This window comes from Vulpes vulpes, chromosome 9 (genome assembly GCF_048418805.1).
Source record: "Vulpes vulpes isolate BD-2025 chromosome 9, VulVul3, whole genome shotgun sequence".
Classification (NCBI taxonomy): domain Eukaryota; kingdom Metazoa; phylum Chordata; class Mammalia; order Carnivora; family Canidae; genus Vulpes; species Vulpes vulpes.
In genome coordinates, this window is record NC_132788.1 from 88,329,204 (window position 1) to 88,348,288 (window position 19,085).

The following is a 19,085-nucleotide window of genomic DNA, read 5'->3' on the forward strand; positions in this document are numbered from 1 at the left end:
TTTACACAAAAATGTTTGCCAACCCCAGGGAAAGACACAGACACACAGGTTGATGTAAGTTATTGGTAACTTTCTAGTTCTTAGAGTGAGGGTTAAGTTCATAGGTGTTTGCTATATTATGATGATGCATTAATGACTGAAGGCTACATAATTCTGGTCATGTATCACTAAGGAATGACTATGATTCTATATACCTGCAAGTAGAGAGAGAAGGAGGGAGGTGGGGAGAAAGGAGCCAGTTAGCCGTTATGAAGGTTTAAAAGGCTCTCAGTCACCTACACCTGACTTTTCTCCATGGTATCGCTAGTACTCAAAGAACGTTGGAGAAGAGGACAAAAGGTAGCAGGGTGGGTAAAGCAGATTTTTCAGGAAGGGGGCAGGATGGGTATACTGGGTTCTGTGAAGCTGGAAAGGACATGGCCAGAGGGTACAAGAGATTCCAAAGAGCAGGCTCCAAAGAGAGTCACAATCCAATTTTTCAACTTGGTTCACAAGGGTCCTGAGTGGCATGAGGGGCCAGGTGTCCCAAGCTTTAGCCAGGACCGTCCTCCTACCTGTCAACTCAAGGCTGCCCTTTGAACACTAGCAGCACAGAAGTCCTGCAAGGCATTCTCATGGGTAACTGTGAATGTTTATTAAGGAGTTCTGGGTCATGGCATTGCTGGCTCTAACTTAATCCTGGGAACAATCCTGGGAAGCAAAAAATACCACTATCTCCCCGTCAAAGATAAGGCGCTGAGGACCCCAGAGGGCGGGCTGCTCACCCAGGGACCTGGAGCTGATGAATGGTGAAGTGGAATTCAAATCCAGACCCACCTAATCCCGAATCCCACATGCAACTGCTCTAGGACACTGCCTGGGGCCAGCGATGCCTCTTTACGCCGCCACCGCCACAAAAGCAAGGGTCTTACCTCATCGCCACCGCCACAAAAGCAAGGGTCTTACCTCATGTAGAGGCCCCGGGCACGGGAGCATTTCGCCAAGTTGAAGAGCAGCTCCTGGGATTGAAACCCCACCTCAGCAAATGACGGGGGATTTGCACATTCAAAGGAATGTTCCAGTCTCTGGTGGGCAAGTTCCCAACGGCTTCAATGAGGGAACAGTCACAGTTCATTGATGCCTGATGCTCACGGGGCAGCTTTATTGTTTTATATGTGAAAAATGAGGAAAGGGCCGGAACCTCGGCATCAGGGAAACGATGAAAGACTGAGAAGCATTTCCAAAGTCCCGCGAACCGAAAGGTCAGGCCGGGGAGGCGGGGGTGAGGGGGGTAAGAAAAGAAGCAGCTGAGAAGTATTTGTGGCACCAGCGAGAAGAGCCTGTGATGTCCAAACCATGACTATGAATTTCAGAGCATCAAGACCCTGTCAACACGGCTAATCCCTACGGATGTTGGCTGAATAAGCCTTCGATGACCAAACAAGTGCACTGTGGAAACCGTGTCAGCCTCCAGCAGGCCGATTTGTCCTCACATTACACACTCTGCTGGCTCTGTTGCTAGACCCCCAGATCGAGGATCCACGGCGAGTGCCCCCCAACGTGCCGAGGGTTGACACAGCATGGTCAATAAGTCAACAGAATTCAGAAACCACCACCACCGGATTAAGAAGGCAGTTTTATTTTGGTGCCCTGGACTTCAAGCAGATTAAATAATCAGAAAGGCTGAGCCATCGGGGTCATGTTTGAATGCTACAGCTGTTCACTGAGGTTTGACAAACATTCTTTCTGGGGCTCGTCGTCTGAATGGGAAAGGCCGGGATGATCCTGGGAAGGCCGACACTTTAAGAAAGAAGAGGGGCACAATCGAAAGATCCTCTTATGGAAAACAGTCCCAGCCAGATGGAGACAGGGGCAGGATTGCTTAAATAAGTGGTCTCCTGAAAGCGACGACCGCGTTCTGCATTGAAGAAAAGCACAAGCGGGATCCTGAGAGAGTGAATGACAAGCTGGACCCTGAGCCTGCCATGCCCTCAGTGGGTTGATCTGCACAATAAAGGTGGGCTACGGGTTCCACGAGGAAGTCTGTGGAGACGCAGCCATGAAAGGTGAGCCGTGATCAATCCCCTCGCACCTTAGAAAGTTCTTATCCGTGGGAGGAAGGGAGTCCTCTCAACAAGGTATCTGAGGGAAACTTAACTTTCAAGTAGTCTTTCTCCAAAGACCAAACATATGAAAAATGTCTCTGGTGGGGGAATTTATGTTTGTGCCGTGTTGGGTCGGAAGAAGGGTGTGGGGACAAATGTCCCCAGCCACGACCGGATATGCAGTTGGCATGCCATGGGCCATTTCATAGAGAAAATACAGGGCTTCAAGTTGGAGGGGATATATCATCCCCCTCAGGCAGGCGAGGGGACTGGCACTAAAGGAAGAACGAGCAAACTGGCTATCAGCTCAGAAAGACAAGCCTTTCACTAATAGATTAGCGGATTCTGTGGAAAACGTGTTCTCTGAGATTTGATTTGAAATCTCTTTGAGATTTGATTTCGTGCAACTGCTGCCTGAGACCCACAGTTGAAGTGGGGCATTGACTCTCCTCTCCCAGGAAGGTGCATTGGCTTTGAAAGGAGTCATTTAGATGATTTACAAAATTATAGAAAGGAAGAGAAAGATTTTGCTCTTTTATATTTAGGAAAAGGAAAGGGGACTATGATGTTTTGCATCCCTTGAGCTGAACTAAACGAAGCAGTATCTTCAGAAGGTTCTCCAGACATTTTCCCTGCTGCCCTCAGTCGGGAATTCAAGGGTTCGGTGCATCGGGCAGCCACATTGTTTCTTTCCCTAGTTAAGGTCCAAACAAAACAAACAGACTCTTCCAAGAGCCTTCTTTATAAATAGATAATCATCTTAAGTTTTAAATATTATTGCATGACCTTGTGAACTATTCTACCAATTGAACAAAACGTCCTTGACAGATATTTGCCATATTTTGAAATTCAAGTCCCAGGAAAAAAAGCAAGGCGTAATATAGCTACTCTGGAGAGTGATCTAGCAGTATCTAAAAAAATGTCAACTCAGCAGCCTCCGTGAACCTTGCAAGGAGGCTCCTGTTGATTCTAGAGATCCTCTTCATAAAATCTGCAAGGCCAAGTTGCTCTAAGGATGCTCTGCAGCATTGTTTATAGTGAAGGAAAATTGCAGCAACTCAAATGCCCATCAGTAAGGGAGTGGCAATATATTAAATTTGGCATGGTGTCACCATGGAATCATCTATAGTATTTAAAAGGAATGAATGGGACGCCTGGGTGGCTCTGTAGTTTAAGTGGCTGGCTTCAGCTCAAGGTCATGATCCCAGGGTCCTGGGATCAAGACCCAAATTGGCCTCTGGCTCCTTGCTCAGCAGTGAGCATGCTTTTCCCACTCTCCCTTTGCCTGCCGCTCCCCTGGCTTAGCTCTCTCTCTGTCAAATAAATAAATAAAATCTTAAAAAAAAAAAAAAAAGGAATGAATGAACTCTATATTTACATGGTTAGGTTAGTTTTGAGTGAACAGAGTAAATGGCAGAATAAGACATGCCAATGACTATATTTATGTAGAGTCTTAAAGAACACAATATAAAACATTATGTAGTGTGTGAGTGTCTGTGTAAAAGTTTGACAGGTGGTAAAGCACAGCAGGTAAGGATCCTTACAGACTCTGGAAGCAGACTGGGTTCAAATCATGATTCTACTACTATCTGTGACTTTGGACAAGTGGTTTAGCTTCCCCATGCCTCAGTTCCCTCACCTTTACAATGGGAATCTAACAGAATCAGACTTGCAAGGTTATGAGGATTAAATTAATACATATAATATGTTATAATATATAGCTACATATAATAACATATTAATTGATATATAATAAATATTAATATATTATATAATTATATATTTAAACATATCACATATTATATAAGATAATAATCATATATAATTATATGTAATATTAGTCGGTTATATATAATATTAACATAATACTATAATGCACTTACAATAGTATAATGGTGTTGGGTTCAAAACCTGTGCTAGATGACTATTTGCTGTTGTTGTTGTTATTAAGTGTTAATTTTTAAAGGCCCCCCAAAAAAATAATTTTTAAAGGCCCAGAGGGATACTTCAGTAATGGTAGGGGAGAGGGGGCTTCATGTTGGAAAACATGACTTGGGGGCGAATCAAAGGGATTTCAACTGTATCAGTAATGCTTTGTTTCTTTAAGTTAAAAGAAAAAAAGATGAAAAATATGACAACCCGTAAAAGATTGATTGACAGAACTTTGTTATAGGAGTATAGGTGTTTATTACATGCTTATCTGCATTTTTAAAATCTCTTGAATAAAAGGTGAGACAATCATCATTCATGGAATTTTTACACCTGCAAAGACGCACATCAATACATAGGAATACTTTAAACTCGCCCAATCTAAGATGGTCACCATCAGCACCATGTGGCTATTTAAATTTAAATTAATTAAATGCAAATAACAATTCAGGACTCGGTTGCAGTAGTCACATTTCAGGAGCTCGGTAGCCACATGAAGCTAACGAACACCACACTGGACAGCAGATACAGATCATTCCCATCGCCACAGCAGGTTCTTCTGGACATCACTGATCTGGAGCACACTTTTCAGAAATGCGACTATCTGATTGGCCTGTCGTTTTTCTAAACTTCTGGCCTCAGAGAATTCCGCTGTCCCTACAACAGACATGTGTCCCCCTCAAGATGTTTTTCACCTTTCTCTCTGATATCATTTTAAGCCTTTCATCTTCCAGTTAACGAGCTACTTAAGGTGGTAACTTTTCCAAGGCTCTGACAATAGCACAGAATGTGCAACATTTGACCCCACTGGGGAGGTGCCCGGTCCCCTGATCCTCCTAAGGGTGGGGAATGATAGGCCCTCTCCTGCCCGTTCCTTGTGACTTCAGAGGGGCACATGTCAAGCAATGCTGACACCGCTTACAAATTGGTTTCTCTCTCTCTCTCGCTCTCTCTCTCTCTCTATCTCTCTCTCTCTCTGCTGTAGGTGACCTGCTTCTGCTCTGCGGCGCGATCGTCCTGCTCCAGGGGGTGTGTAGCTGCCCGGAGAAGTGCCGCTGTCACTCATCCTCACATTCTGTAGACTGCAGCCAGCAGGGTCTGGCTGAAATCCCTTCTGATTTGCCTCCACAGACTCTAACGCTGCACTTGCAAGATAACCAGATACAGCGGCTTCCTGCTTTCGCGTTTAGGTCAGTGCCCCAGCTAACGACCCTGAACCTGTGCAACAATTCCCTTTCAAACCTGGCCCTCGGAGCTTTCCAGGGACTTCATCACTTGAAGGTCTTAAACCTAACCCAGAACTCCCTGCACTCTCTGGAAAGCAGACTTTTCCACTCCCTCCCACAGCTGAGGGAGCTTGATTTGTCATCAAACAACATAACCCACCTTCCCACTTCCCTCGGTAAGGTTTGGGAGAACCTAACCGTATTTGCAGTTCAACAAAACCAGCTTCAGCAGCTTGATCGAGCACTCCTAGAATCCATGCCCAGTGTGAGGCTTTTATTTCTCAAGGACAACCTCTGGAAATGCAATTGCCACTTGCTCAGTCTTAAACTCTGGCTGGAGAAATTTATCTATAAAGGTCAGTAACATCTGTTTGGACTCCACCCCCAGCCCCACCTGCGTGTTACCAGCCTAGTGTGAATCTCATCTCTTGTCTGTGTTAGAAGGAACACTGAAGAGTGTGCAAAGGGCCAGTGTAAGCTTTTTCACGCTGATGTTATTTTATGGATGACAAGAGAGGTAGTAAGTCATTAGACAGGGTGTTTAAATCAGGATTTAAATTCATCTACAAATATGATTCATGGAGATAACTTTCTACTGTTTTTTAAAATATTTTATTTATTTATTGGAGAGAGAGAGAGAGAGAAAGAGAGAGACAGAACAAGCAGGGGGAAGGGAAGAGGAAAGGGAGAAGCAACCTCCCCACTTCGTGGACAACCTGACGTGGGGCTTGATCCCAGGACCCCAAGATCATGACCTAAGCTGCCAGCAGACACTTAACTGACTGAGCCATCTAAGTGTCTAGCAGACACTTAACTGACTGAGCCACACTTAACCCCCTTTCCACTTTTTGATTAACAACATTATTTATATAAGAGCTGCAGGCCCTTAAGAAGGAGGGAAATTTACCCTCTGAATCATCGCTCAACTCCAAAGTGGCACAAAATTTTAATTTTCAAGTGTGATGCAGCATGGTATCTCTCTTTAGGAGTTTTTCTCCTGTATATGGTTCTACCAATTTGAAAGCCATAATCTTCCCTGAGATTATCCCTTCTGCTTTAGCAAATACCACTGTTACTGAAACTGGATGCAGTAGGGACTCCTCTCTAAAGTTGCTTTACTTTTTCTTTAACCAGATGATAAAAAAATCAAAGCAAAGGAATCTAGAATATTAAAAATGAGGGCTCTGGAAATCACCCAGGGGTCACCAAACTACAGCCCAAGAGCCAAATCCAACCCATCTTCTGTTTTTTTTTTTAGATTTTTTAAAAATTTTATTTATTCATGAGAGACACACACAGAGAGAAAGAGAGAGAGGCAGAGGCACAGGCACAAGCAGAGGGAGAAGCAGGCTCCATGCAGGGAGCCCAACGTAGGACTTGATTCTGGGTCTCTAGGATCACACCCTGGGCTGAAGGCGGCGCTAAACCACTGAGCCACCTGGGCTGCCCCCATCTACTGTTTTTGTAAATATTTATGGGAACACATCCATGCTGATTTATCTAACTCAATGCTCACCTATAATCAATAGGATGTGGAGGCCCAGAGATGATCAGGGACTTCCCCAAGATGACAGAGTAGAAGCAGAGAAAATAGAATGAATGACTGTTGGGTCTTGGCCCCACATTCTTTCCCCTATATCACAGTGCTTCTTTCCTCTTAATTTTCTTTTTTTTTAAAGATATTATTTATATATTCATAAGAAACACAGAAAAAGAGACAGAGACATAGGCAGAGGGAGAAGCAGGCTCCCCGCAGAGAGGGCTTGATCCTAGGACTCTAGGATCACAACCTGAACCAAAGGCAGACCCTCAACCACTGAGCCACCCAGGCATCCCTCCTTTTGATTTTCATGCATCATTCATTTATTCCTGTGCTTGAGTGCCACCTATCTGCTAGGCACTTTTCTAGGCAATGAGAAAAGGTGAACAAGAAAAGCTCTACCATCATGGAGGTTACACTCTGGTAGCCAAAACAGATGTTCAATAAGACAGCCAATTAATATCCAAGTTCAGACAGCACTTGGTGCTAGGGAAACAAGGAGGTAGCATGAGTGGAGAGGCAGCAATAGGATGGGAGTCCCATTTCAGAGAGGAAGGACCGGAAAGATTTCTCCAAGGAGGTGTGACATGGGTGAGCAGAATCTGAACAATGAGGAGAAAGAAGCCATGAAATAAATGCGGGAAACAATAGAAATTGCAAAGGCCCTGACAGGGGAGTGAGCTTGGCTTATCTAAGAGACAAGAGAGGCACACAGAGTAGCTAGGACAGAGGAAGGGACAGAGATGAGGCAACAACACAAGTACTCAGGGGCCAGCTCAGGGAACGTGCAGAGTGGGCTGAGTCATCTGGATTTTATTTTTGATGAAATGGAGCTTTCTTGAAGAATTTTAGTCAAGGAAACAATATCTGATTACATTTCAAAAGGTGAATCTGGTGACTGGAAGGAGATTAGACCACAGGATGCAGAAGCAACAGCAAGGGGATGAGGGACAGAAAGTGATTTCACTCACCCTGGGAAGAGAAGATGGTAGCCCAAGCCAGGGTCATGAGAAATGATCAACTTTGGGAGATATCTGGAATACTGAACTGATAGAAATGGCTAATGGATTGGAATGGAAAATGAAGAGAAAAAGAAAAGAGTGTATTATGGAAGACGTGATTTGTTTGATCCTGCATGGTTAACCACATAAACAGTGACTGCAGGGGCTGATAAGGGGCAGACTGGGGAGTGGGGTCTTTGCCCTGCATTCTTTGTAAGTGGGTGAGGATGAGGGAGAGATGATAGATCTAGAGTTCAATCTGGGGCAAGTCAAGTTTCGGGTGCCCATTACACATCCAAGGGGTGCTTCTGAGTCAGTGGCTGTATTTGGACCTCTAACTCAGGAAGATCTCAGAGCTATAGACATGAATCAGAGAGTCAATAGAGTGTGGATGGTTGCAGCAGTTACATAGGAGGAAGGTGGATAGAGCACAGCATGAGTTCAGATATACAATATTGAGTTAAGAATCCCCCGTAACAATGTAATAGCAAATAGTCTATTACTAGCCAACTAATCTTCAAGTTGACCTACAACAGAGGGCATAGAATGTGGCAAAAATCGTACTTGTAGGAGGTCTTGAATAAAACTTCTCACACCTAGAGGTGAAGTGGCTTTAGCTATTATGTTCCACCTAAATGCTGAGCATCAGCCAAACCATCAGAGAGTTTTCACTGAAGAGCATTTCTTGACAAAAGATAGTTTCCAGGTCCAGGACACTAGAAGCAACATCATATAGGAGACAGGAGATAGTTCCCCCTACTCTGCCACAAACTCACTGGTGACCTTCACACAAATTAATCTCCCTCCCTAGCTCTCAGCATCACCAGGTGGAAGCTGACAGAGCTAAGCCAGAGAGTTCCTGAGGCCCATTCTGATTCTCAGACTCCATGGAGAATAATATATACTGAGTAAGGCAAAATAGGTATGGTCAAGAGCTTATTTTTTTTTTAAAGGATCATAAATGAATACAAACAGTAGTGGTATTAGTCAGGACAGGCTGGTTGACAGGACACCCATCAGTGATCGGTGCAATAAAAGTCTATTGCTCACTTGTGTTAGACCCAAGGGAACTGGGGGCTAGGGCTGTGTCCCACACAGTCATTCAGGGACATAAGCCCCTTCCGGCTTCTAATACTGCCACTTTATCCTCTAAGGTTACCATCCAGTAGGAATAGATCACATGGAGGATTAAGCAGGGGACTTTGTGGCCTGAAAGTGGCATTCATTGGTTCCATGGGCCTCATACAACAGTTCCCAACCTGAGCACAAAGAATGGGGAAATTTTGCCTTCCTGTGGGCCCAACGGCCAAAAAACATGCTTTGATGAATACCTATCAAATGTCTCCTTCACAAAAGCATGCACATAGATTTTGTAATTAGTATCCCTCTCCGTTCAGAGTAAACAAATCATCTTCGTGTCAATAGCTAACTGTATTAAACGTTTATAGCTAGGCATTGTGCTGAGTACTTGGCCTATTTAATCCAACTGAACCTCAGAGTGATCCTGTGAGATGATTTTCATTATAAATCCCTCTCCCCTCACTTTCCAGATGAGCAAGCAGAGGCAAAGAATGGTCAAGTAACTTGCTAAGGGTTGTACAGCTAAGTAATAGGCTCAAGATTTGAATCTAGTTTCTTCCAAGACACTGGTAAAGAGCTACCAGAGACCTGACGGAGGACAGTGAGGTCTCAGCAAGCTGGAACTTCTTACATTATCAACTTCCATGGATCTAGAAGGGAGGGCCACCCACAAGCTGTCATCAGCAGATTTGCCTCCTGGGGTCGTGGCTGAGGAGATGGTGGTAGAAGGCTGTGAGGTAAATCCTGAGGACACAGCTGCACTAGTGGCCATGGAGCTCTTGATGGCTATAGCCCCTAACTTCCAGCTGTGTCCCAGGCTCTAGCCTGTGTATTTCTTGGCACTGTGGGTCCAGAGGCCATGCCTCTCACCCTAAAACTGACCAGCAGGAAGCTTGAAATTGGAGAAGATAGTGCTCAAGCCTGAAGTGATTGGGTGGGCCACCTCAGTCTGGGGATGCGTCAGCTCACAGAACTGCTGGTCCCATGGCAGGCAGCCTTTCTAGCCCTGGGGGGTCTCCATGTTCTCTGGCGAGGCTGAATATCATCACTTCTCAAAGCTCCACACTTCACTTCGGTTTCTTTGGCCTTCTGCCTTATAACACATTCCTGGGCAGAGGCATGAAATGGTCCCTGAGGCAGGGATCCTTAGCCTCAGCATAGCCTGATGGCACCTAGGCCCCATCAGGAGCAGCCACTCTGCACCTCTGGCCTCCTGCATGTCAGCTCAGGAAAGGAGGAAATTCCTCTGCTACCTTTTTGATTTAGGGTTGGGGCTCTTGCCTCAGGGGGATCACTGAAGAAGCCAAGAGGAGCCCAACTGACTCTGGTAGTAGGCAATTCATTTTCAAGCAGTGGCAACAAAAAGCTGTGGGTTGAATTTTGCCATTTCCACTAATCCTGGTATGACCTCAGCCATGATAATGAAGGCACTGCAACATGGCCCCATTTACTCATAGTGCCTTGTAGGACTCGGCTTATGAGGCCCAGATGATGGATGGAAGGCATTCTGCAAACTCCGAAGAGCTGTGCAATAGAAGGTTATAATAACACTGAAGTGATCATATCCCACATGTGACTTTCTGGTATAATATCATAATCCACCTGTGGTATGTACAAAGGATCTCCAATCTGACTTGGCTAAGAATGGTGCCAGGCTGCATAGCCATTCTCTGGGAGGAGTTCATGGCAGCCAGGGGAGCTGAGCCACAGGTCACACAGGCCAGGCTCCACCCAGTCACAGGGCTTTACTGAGGGTTATTGCATTAACTCTGCTGACCTCAGAAGACTCCAGAGGGGAGAGGGAAGAGGGAGCAGAATGTGGAGAGAGTCAGAGAGTGCAGTGGGAAAACCGGGATCATGGGGCTGGGCTGGGTTTGAGGGCTGATCTCCCCCCTTATGGCCTACCTGGGTGACCTTGGACAAGAATTACCCATTAAAGCAGAGTTGTGAGGACTTACTAAACAGTGCATTGCCAACTATCAAGTCAGATATAAATACGATGTTTTTATGGCAAAAAATATAGTCAGAGAAATTAATTTGCCTGAGGTCAGAGAGTAAATCAGTGGTCATATTTAGCCAGAATGAAATCTATTAGCTCAATGTTCTTTCTAGGAAACAATTACTAGGCACTCAAGTCTTCCCTGAACAACAGGAATCTACAAACCTGAGGAAATCAATCACCTTACAAGAGAGTGGAAACTGGCTCTAATAACGTGTTGGAAAGTTTGGTTCTCAAATTACTGAATGTTCCAAGGCCCGAGGAGACATGTTAATTGTACTTAATCCCATGAACTAAACTAATATTACTGTCAAAGATATACAAACACTCAAAAGGCCATTGACCCCCCATTTGGCATCACCGAAGAGTGTTGGTAGACACATAGGTATTGTAATTAACACACAATGTCACAACAAAGGACATTTGTTGTATTTATTTATTATTTCAGATTTCCGATGGGAATTTGGTACAGTAGCTGTCCTGCATGGCAGGGTTCCTTAAGGGAGTGAGTAGTGAGCTTGTTTTTGGCAACAGTATCTCAGGTTGACCACCCTTCTTGTCAGCTTCTGCCTCATTTCTCCCTCAGCATTTATAAAGTAGCAGTGACCTGGATTCTAACAAATTCTTGGTCATACACAATTGAGCATAGTGTTTGGCATTTTTAGCATTTAGCCAATTTAGAAATCCTAAAATCATAAACTATGGTTAAGTCCTTTGAATCCAAGGGTGGGGGGAATAGGTGCTGTATATATTCCATCTGCCTGAGTTTTTGCAGGTTGAGGATTTTGGTATTCAGTTGTGTCAGGCTCTGCTATCATCCTTTGCTTTTGTTTTTTTAAAGGGGGAATAACAGATAGTGTCATCTGTGCATCACCGGACACCTGGAAGGGAAAGGAGCTCCTGAAGATCCCTCATGAGCTGTATCAGCCCTGCCCTTTCCCTTCTCTGGATGTGGGGTCCTTGAGGGGACAGCAGCTGGGTTCTGCCCACCAGCCTGTCCCCAAGCCTCCTGAGAGCCACAGCACAGGGGAGCGAGACCACCCAGAGTGTGAGCTCAAACCCAAGCCAAGGCCGGCCAACCTGCGTCACGCTGTGGCCACTGTCATCATCACTGGGGTTGTGTGCGGGATCGTGTGTCTCATGATGTTGGCGGCTGCCATCTACGGATGCACCTATGCAGCTGTCACAGCCCAGTACCATGGGGGACGCTTGGCTCAGACCAATGAGTCTGTGAAGATGGAAGGAAAAGAGCTGTATGACAGCTCACCAGCCTGAGAGCCTCCATCTCAAAAAGGAAGAATCAATTTAGGTCAGAGAAAGTATATGAGTAGGGTTGATGCATTCACTGCAAAGGTCTTCCTTTTGCTTTTCTCAACAGAAAAAGACCTATCCATATAAATATTCTCCTGGGGAAAAGTTATGTTGATATTTTAAAAATACTGTATTTGAAATAGAGATGACACTTGTGCTCTGTGCCTGAAAAGTTATTGCAATGACTCTGGGTGGGGGAAGGCAGTATACAGGGAAAGAAAAGATACACGTCTCAGGTACTCTTCCCTGTGTTAAGTTGCTTTAAAAGAGCAACAGAAATTTAAACACATGTGTTAGTTAGCATTCCTGAGAGCTTTATGGTCCACTGGAAAACTGCCCAATTTTGAGTGCCTGGGAAGAAGCTGGCAATCTTACCCGAGGGGCAGTGAATGCTTCTATAATTCAAACTCATCTGAGATTGGTGATACTTTTAGATGTTGTGTATGTTATATATTTAATGGGAGAGTCTGTTGGTTGGGAATTGCAAAGCTTGCCACAAGAGTCAGATTATATTTAATTTTCTAAATCAGAAAACCATTTGGGGCTTTCTAGGCCACAGAGGAAGAGGAGGGTTCCATGTCTGGATAATGGGACTCAAGCCCAAGGTCTGGGGAAGTTTTCTGATGCAAGGGTAAATAACATATAAACAAACACAAAGAGGACGGGGAGTTGGAATCCGGGGCACATGTTACCAAAAGGCTGTATCCACCAGGCGATTGGAACCTTCCATTTATAACTCTTACAGCAGGAATGAATTTAGAGTGGGCTGAGAGCAAGATAATGGCTTGTGTGTATCTGTATCTACACACATAGTGTACAGAGTGCACAGACTTGTACAGCCACACCCACACATAAACACACTCAGAGCAATCAGTTTACCCACTAATGAAATGCAGCCGTGGCAGGGTGGAAGCCAGCAGCTGTTGACCACCACCCAGACTGTCTACTCAACACTCTGGGATAGGAAGTAGAAAGGAAGTCTGGAGAGAGTGGGAATTATCAAGAGACTCAAGATAGGTGGCAGCAGCCATCCTGAACATTATTTGGGCTGAGGTTTTTTTTTTTTTTAAAAAAAAAAAAAAAAAATCAGGTGTGGCTTGCTTTACTCCACAGGCACAGTCCTGAAGAGTTGCATGCAAAGTGAATTTTTGTAAATTAAATCATCATTTTAATGCAGTAGGGGAGCTCGCTATTTAAAGGAGGCTTTCATGGAATCTTTCTGTAATGGCAATAATTGGCTCCAGATTTATGCATTTTGTAAATGTGCATTTTCTCATGCGTGTTTTCTTAAATTGTCATCTATCTGCTCTCTCTCACAATGCCCTATCTCATACTTAGAGTCACCTGTTAGAATTAAAATCATTTTACAGAGAGGAGTTAAGGACATGTCAAAAGCAAAGAATGGCGAATATAGGGTCAGCGGTCCCTCCAGAGGCCTTGACAGACATCGCTAATCAATCCCAGCACTCCTCCCAGCTGAGCCCTGATGCAACACAGATGCCTTCTTAAGACAGCACTATAGGCAACCAGAACTAATCAATTGGAATCGGTTCAAAGGATAAAACACATTTGCCATTCAGAGTACTGGCTCTACATTCATTCCTTCAGGCCATGTAAAAATCAGTTTGGATCCTAAATTAGTAGTCCATTCCCTAACCTGGAATGTGAATGGGAGGTCCACACAGCAGGAGGACTCTCTCCCTGTCTGATGCAGTCAGAGCCTTGGCCAATAGTATAAAGAGGCCAAGGGAACTACTGAGAAACCTACCACAGCTTACCCTGCAGGACACACACCAATGCTCCCCTATTCATCACAGAGGCCATCTATACCTGCCCAGTGCCTCACAACTAGCACACCACAAGCTAAAGATAAACCATCTTCTTAAAGCAGCAGTTTTGCCACATGATTTTCTAGGGGGGCAAGTATCAAGTTTGGTGTTGATTTTTTTTCCTGAATGTTAAAATAAACCTCGATATGTTGAGGAGTAGGTTGAAAAATTAGCATGGATTTTAAGATCAAAAACAGACCCCAGAGAAAGCTGACTGTTCCCACAACTCCATCCCAAGCCCTGGTGCCTCCTTTCTGCTCCACCTTGGGCAACACTTCAGTGGGCAAGGCTGAGCATCCAGTCTAAGGACAGAATGATTGCTTTCTAGGTGAAAAAAGTTATTCTTTCCCTTGCCCTGGACCATAAGTACTTGGCCAAGAAGGCAACATGACAAAGGAAAGTTAGAAGATCTTTTTATGTCATCCCCATTTCAACAAGTATTTCTAGAGCTCACACTAGGTACCAGGCATGGTGAGAGGTGTTCTCGTGAGCATTCGCCATGTCATCCTGGCAACTAGCCCTAAGATACTTGAACAGGTATTACATAAGCTGGAAGCTACCAAGGCCAATAATACATGCTCCCTTTCATTACTGTGGCTTAAGACCAAGAGTGCACAGTGCTCTGCCAGAGGCTTGGTGACACTGCAGGTCAACACCATCCCCCTGCCCACAGTGGGTATATGAGAGAGTTTCCAACACACTGCAGAAAACCCTGAGTGTGGCTAGAATCTTCACTCATCAACACCCAGGTCCTATTAGATTTCTAAGTACAGATGATAACACAGGCAAAGAGATTCCTGTTTTATGAATACTTTTCAAGGAAAATGATTAAAACAATGCCTATGTATATTCAGATTTCTATCTTTTGCCTACAGTCACCACAAACAGCAGTTGGCAATGAAAATAATTACTTACCCTGAAATGTCAACAGCCTCTCAGCACAGAAAAATAGAAATCAAATTGTTTAGATTAACAAATGCAGAGTTATCACTTGTTAATATGAGAAATGAAATGTTTTAACTATAAAAAAACGTTGCAGATGAAAGACCCAATTTGCAGGGTATTCTGTGAGAACCACAAATTATCTTTCACAAGGATTACAGCTCATGAGGGGTAATTTGAAAACGTCTCATAGATTATTTTCAGCTGCTTATTGCTGCTGTCATATTCATAAATTCCCCTCTACAAATGCCCTCCTATCATAAAGCCTTGTTGAGGGAATGCTGTGAACAAAATTCATGTTATAGTATTGATTGTTTCTGAGAAAACCATCTAAAATATTGTTTTTTTTTTCATTATATCTAGTGGAACAGTATGACTACAGGCTGGTGATTTTTGTTTTGCCAGAGATCACAAATTCACAATAGCAGGACCCAACAGATGCTGTAGCTGTCTGAAGTGAGGCATATTAAGAAGGAAATATGAAGAATACACCCTGCCATAGAAATTGTAAAGAAAGAAAACCTAGTATCAAATCAATACCCGAAAAGCTTTTAAAACTAAGGCAAATATCTCTGACTTGCAGGAAGAATGTTGTGCTTAAGATGGATAAGATACCAATGGACAACCTTACAAAAATGCAAGGCTGAGAAGTGATTTACGTGATTTCTTTCTAAAGATTCACAAAAATCAAATTTCATTACCCTAGTTAACGAAGTTATCCCCAGAAATAAAACACTGTTGTCTTAGATCCTAAATATCAAGGAAGTGGATAAATCAATTTCTAAAATAACCTATCTGTAGCACACATTAATATAATGATACAACTGTTAGAAACCTGTAACTTTCAATTGGAAATCAGGAAATAACTGTTTCTGGTTTGGTTAAACCCACTGGTGTATCCATTACTAAATGTTATTGGACAGAAACCTACCAGCAAATGATATTCCAAACCCTACATGGCATCACTGGGATGTGGTTTATATGCATAACGTTAGGGAGCAATCTTGTTTTCCCTTTTGATGAAAATTCTTTCTTTCTCTCTCCCTCTTTCTCTCTCAAATTGCAATGAAGTCTCAAAGAAACCCTCATTCCATTTGGAGAAACAGCTTCATGGTCTCATGGTCTACCACTCTCTTTTCAGATTCTTTTTTTTTTTTTAATTTTTATTTATTTATGATAGTCACACAGAGAGAGAGAGAGAGAGGCAGAGATACAGGCAGAGGGAGAAGCAGGCTCCATGCACCGGAAGCCTGACGTGGGATTCGATCCCGGGTCTCCAGGATCGCGCCCTGGGCCAAAGGCAAGCGCCAAACCGCTGCGCCACCCAGGGATCCCTCTTTTCAGATTCTTAACTAGAGTATCCACATCTACTTTTCACTTCACTGATACTAAATATTCATTTGGATGGACAGGATGGACCTTGAGAGCTTGTTTGGAGGTTCTAGCAGGGGAGCGCAGCTACTCGTATACCCTTGACTGAAGAACGGTCCTCCTCTATCGGGGATGGTCGTCCTCTTCCACCGAGCGCGCAGCTTCGGGAGGGATGCACATGGAGCGGTGAGGGAGGAAGGGGACACCCGCCTAGCCAGCCAGATCAGCCGAACAAATCCTAGCTGAAAACTTTCCTAATCTGGGAAGGGAAGCAGGCATTCAGATCCAGGAAATAGAGAGATCCCCCCCTAAAATCAACAAAAACCGTTCAATACCTCGACATTTATTAGTGAAGCTTGCAAATTCCAAAGATAAGGAGAAGATCCTTAAAGCAGCAAGAGAAAAAAAGTCCCTGACTTTTATGGGGAGGAATATTAGGGTAACAGCAGACCTCTCCACAGAGACCTGGCAGGCCAGAAAGGGCTGGCAGGATATATTCAGGGTCCTAAATGAGAAGAACATGCAACCAAGAATACTTTATCCAGCAAGGCTCTCATTCAAAATGGAAGGAGAGATAAAGAGCTTCCAAGACAGGCAGGAACTGAAAGAATATGTGACCTCCAAACCAGCTCTGCAAGAAATTTTAAGGGGGACTCTTAAAATTCCCCTTTAAGAAGAAGTTCAGTGGAACAATCCACAAAAACATGGATGGACAGGATGTCACCAAATTACAAAGGCCCATCAAGAAGACCCAGAAAAGGAACTAGATGATTGGGCATTGAGAAAATCCCTAGAGAGCATTTAGTTTAGGCCTGGAATATTTGGGATAGCTGTGACCAGCCTCCCTACCCATGCTAGACATTGCTAATAGATTATGGCAAATTTATCTTATGAACCCAGCCACGGCCACAGAATTCTTTAAAACCTGTTTTCTAGGTTCCCAGCACTGTTCAACTAGAGTAACAATAAAGATTAAGCCAATTTTCTACCCTGATATAGTTCTTTGTCCTTATTTTACAAATAGAAGCATGGAAAAGGAATAGGAATTTACCAAAGTTACACAGATAAGTAGTTATAGGCTTGACAAATGTAGCTGCAGGATCATGAGGTTAACCTGCATCATACAACCCAACCCTGCCATTCTTCACGCATTCTGTGTGAGCCACAATATCAAGATGATGGCATTATTGTATTAATTGTAAGAATACATTCAACATTTATCGAGCACCCAATTTTGTGCCAATTGTTTCCCAAGTGTAGTACTTTCATTTTCTCTACGCCTCGTACTGACCAAAGTATATGGGCATTTTACTGCTACACTACAGTTGAAGAAACATAATCACTGGGTTTGGATTATTTGTTCAAAGTTGTACCACTAATAAGTAGTGGAGGATGAATTTATATGCAGGTGTTTCTAAGGCCACCACCCAGCAACACTTACTGGGATGTGACAGGTTTGAAGAAGTCAGTGTTGTGATCTTTTCCTAGAATTGGAAACTGCCAACACTTACCTTAAAATATGGCAGAGAAAAGAAACTCAACCATCAGCCAGTGTGTCAATGCCATAGCTCTAGTCCCACCAAGACCCAGGAAACCAGATGAAAAGACCAAGAAAAATGAAGGTTCTTTTATCACCCAAGACCCTGCTGAGCTGGAAAAGGTATTCTTAGAATGGCAGGGGGTAGAAATTCAGCTGAACTCTCTTGCAGCTACTTGAGAAAATGATGAAATTAGATACTGCCTAATAAGTAGTATTGCTAATGAATACAAAGAAGAAAAAAATCATGAGGATCTCGAAATTGGGAATACTGCTCAATGATATCCAAGTCTCCAGGAAGGATGCCCACTATCTGAAGCAGAGATATGACCAACAGACAGATGAGTGGGAGGCAAAGGAAGAAAGTCTGTACCACCCATCCGTATGTGCTGGTATCTTTCCCCTGAGACAGCAGGCTTCACAAACCAGAGGGAACCATTTCCTCCACATGTAAGATGTCTGAGGAAATTTAACTTCTACAGCACCTGCCATTATGACCTTGCTGTCTTCCTCCACTAGAGAAGAAGAATCTCAACAATGTAGCATATAATAGGATGATATAAGGAAGGGAGGTCAGTAGGATAAGCACAATTAAGGGTTACAGTTTTTATCTACTGTTTCTTATAAGAAATGAAAACTACAGATGACTTTGGTTTACCTAAGTAGTCAGACCATCAGGCAGCAATACATAGCATCTCTTACCAGTCCTGCAATACCACTCCAGATGGAAGACATCTAGACACTGGACATTTGTTTAGGGGCTGTGCATATTAACTTGCCTTCTATCTTAGTCTCCAAGGAGTACTCTGAAGTCAACAATAAGGGACACTTAAGGGGAAGTCATTCACCCTGCTCAGTGGCAACCATCCCATATTTTAATGGTGGTTAAAATTAAGAAAAAGAAAAGCTAAATTGATCCTCCTAAAAGATATATTTTTAAAAAAGGAACAAAGGCAGCATTGCCCACAAGATGCAGAAGAAGCATGAAAGATCTATTTTAAAACATATCCTAGTACGATTTTTGAATTTTCTGATTGGATTTGGTGTCCATTATACCCACTCACATTCCATTGGCAATAACATGTATATGGCTAAGTTCAGAGTTAAGGAAGCACACAGCTTCAGGAAGCATACAGCTTCAATAGAAAGGCACAGTGAGCAACATGGCAATGGGCAAGGATATTCGGGTTCTTGTAAGAAACAAAGGAGTAAATCACTGCAAACAATCATAAAATA

General features: G+C 43.6%; 2 protein-coding genes across 3 annotated transcripts in view; one reads left to right on the forward strand and one right to left on the reverse strand.

Annotated features, from left to right (window-relative positions):
- CACNA2D3 (calcium voltage-gated channel auxiliary subunit alpha2delta 3) overlaps positions 1 to 19,085 on the reverse strand; it is an 833,608-nt gene that overhangs the window by 122,035 nt on the left and 692,488 nt on the right. The window lies entirely within an intron of this gene.
- On the forward strand, positions 1,300 to 17,306 carry LRTM1 (leucine rich repeats and transmembrane domains 1). Its single transcript, XM_072720753.1, has 3 exons — positions 1,300 to 2,045; positions 4,999 to 5,595; positions 11,701 to 17,306. The coding sequence occupies exons 1-3, from the start codon at positions 2,039 to 2,041 to the stop codon at positions 12,132 to 12,134; spliced, it is 1,038 nt and encodes a 345-aa protein (XP_072576854.1). The 5' UTR covers positions 1,300 to 2,038; the 3' UTR covers positions 12,135 to 17,306.

What these genes read in the sequence shown, in the direction of transcription:
- LRTM1 (XM_072720753.1), top strand. An exon ending in GGAGAAATTTATCTATAAAG is followed by an intron (nt 5,596 to 11,700) that starts GTCAGTAACATC and finishes GTTTTTTTAAAG; the next exon opens with GGGGAATAACAGATAGTGTC.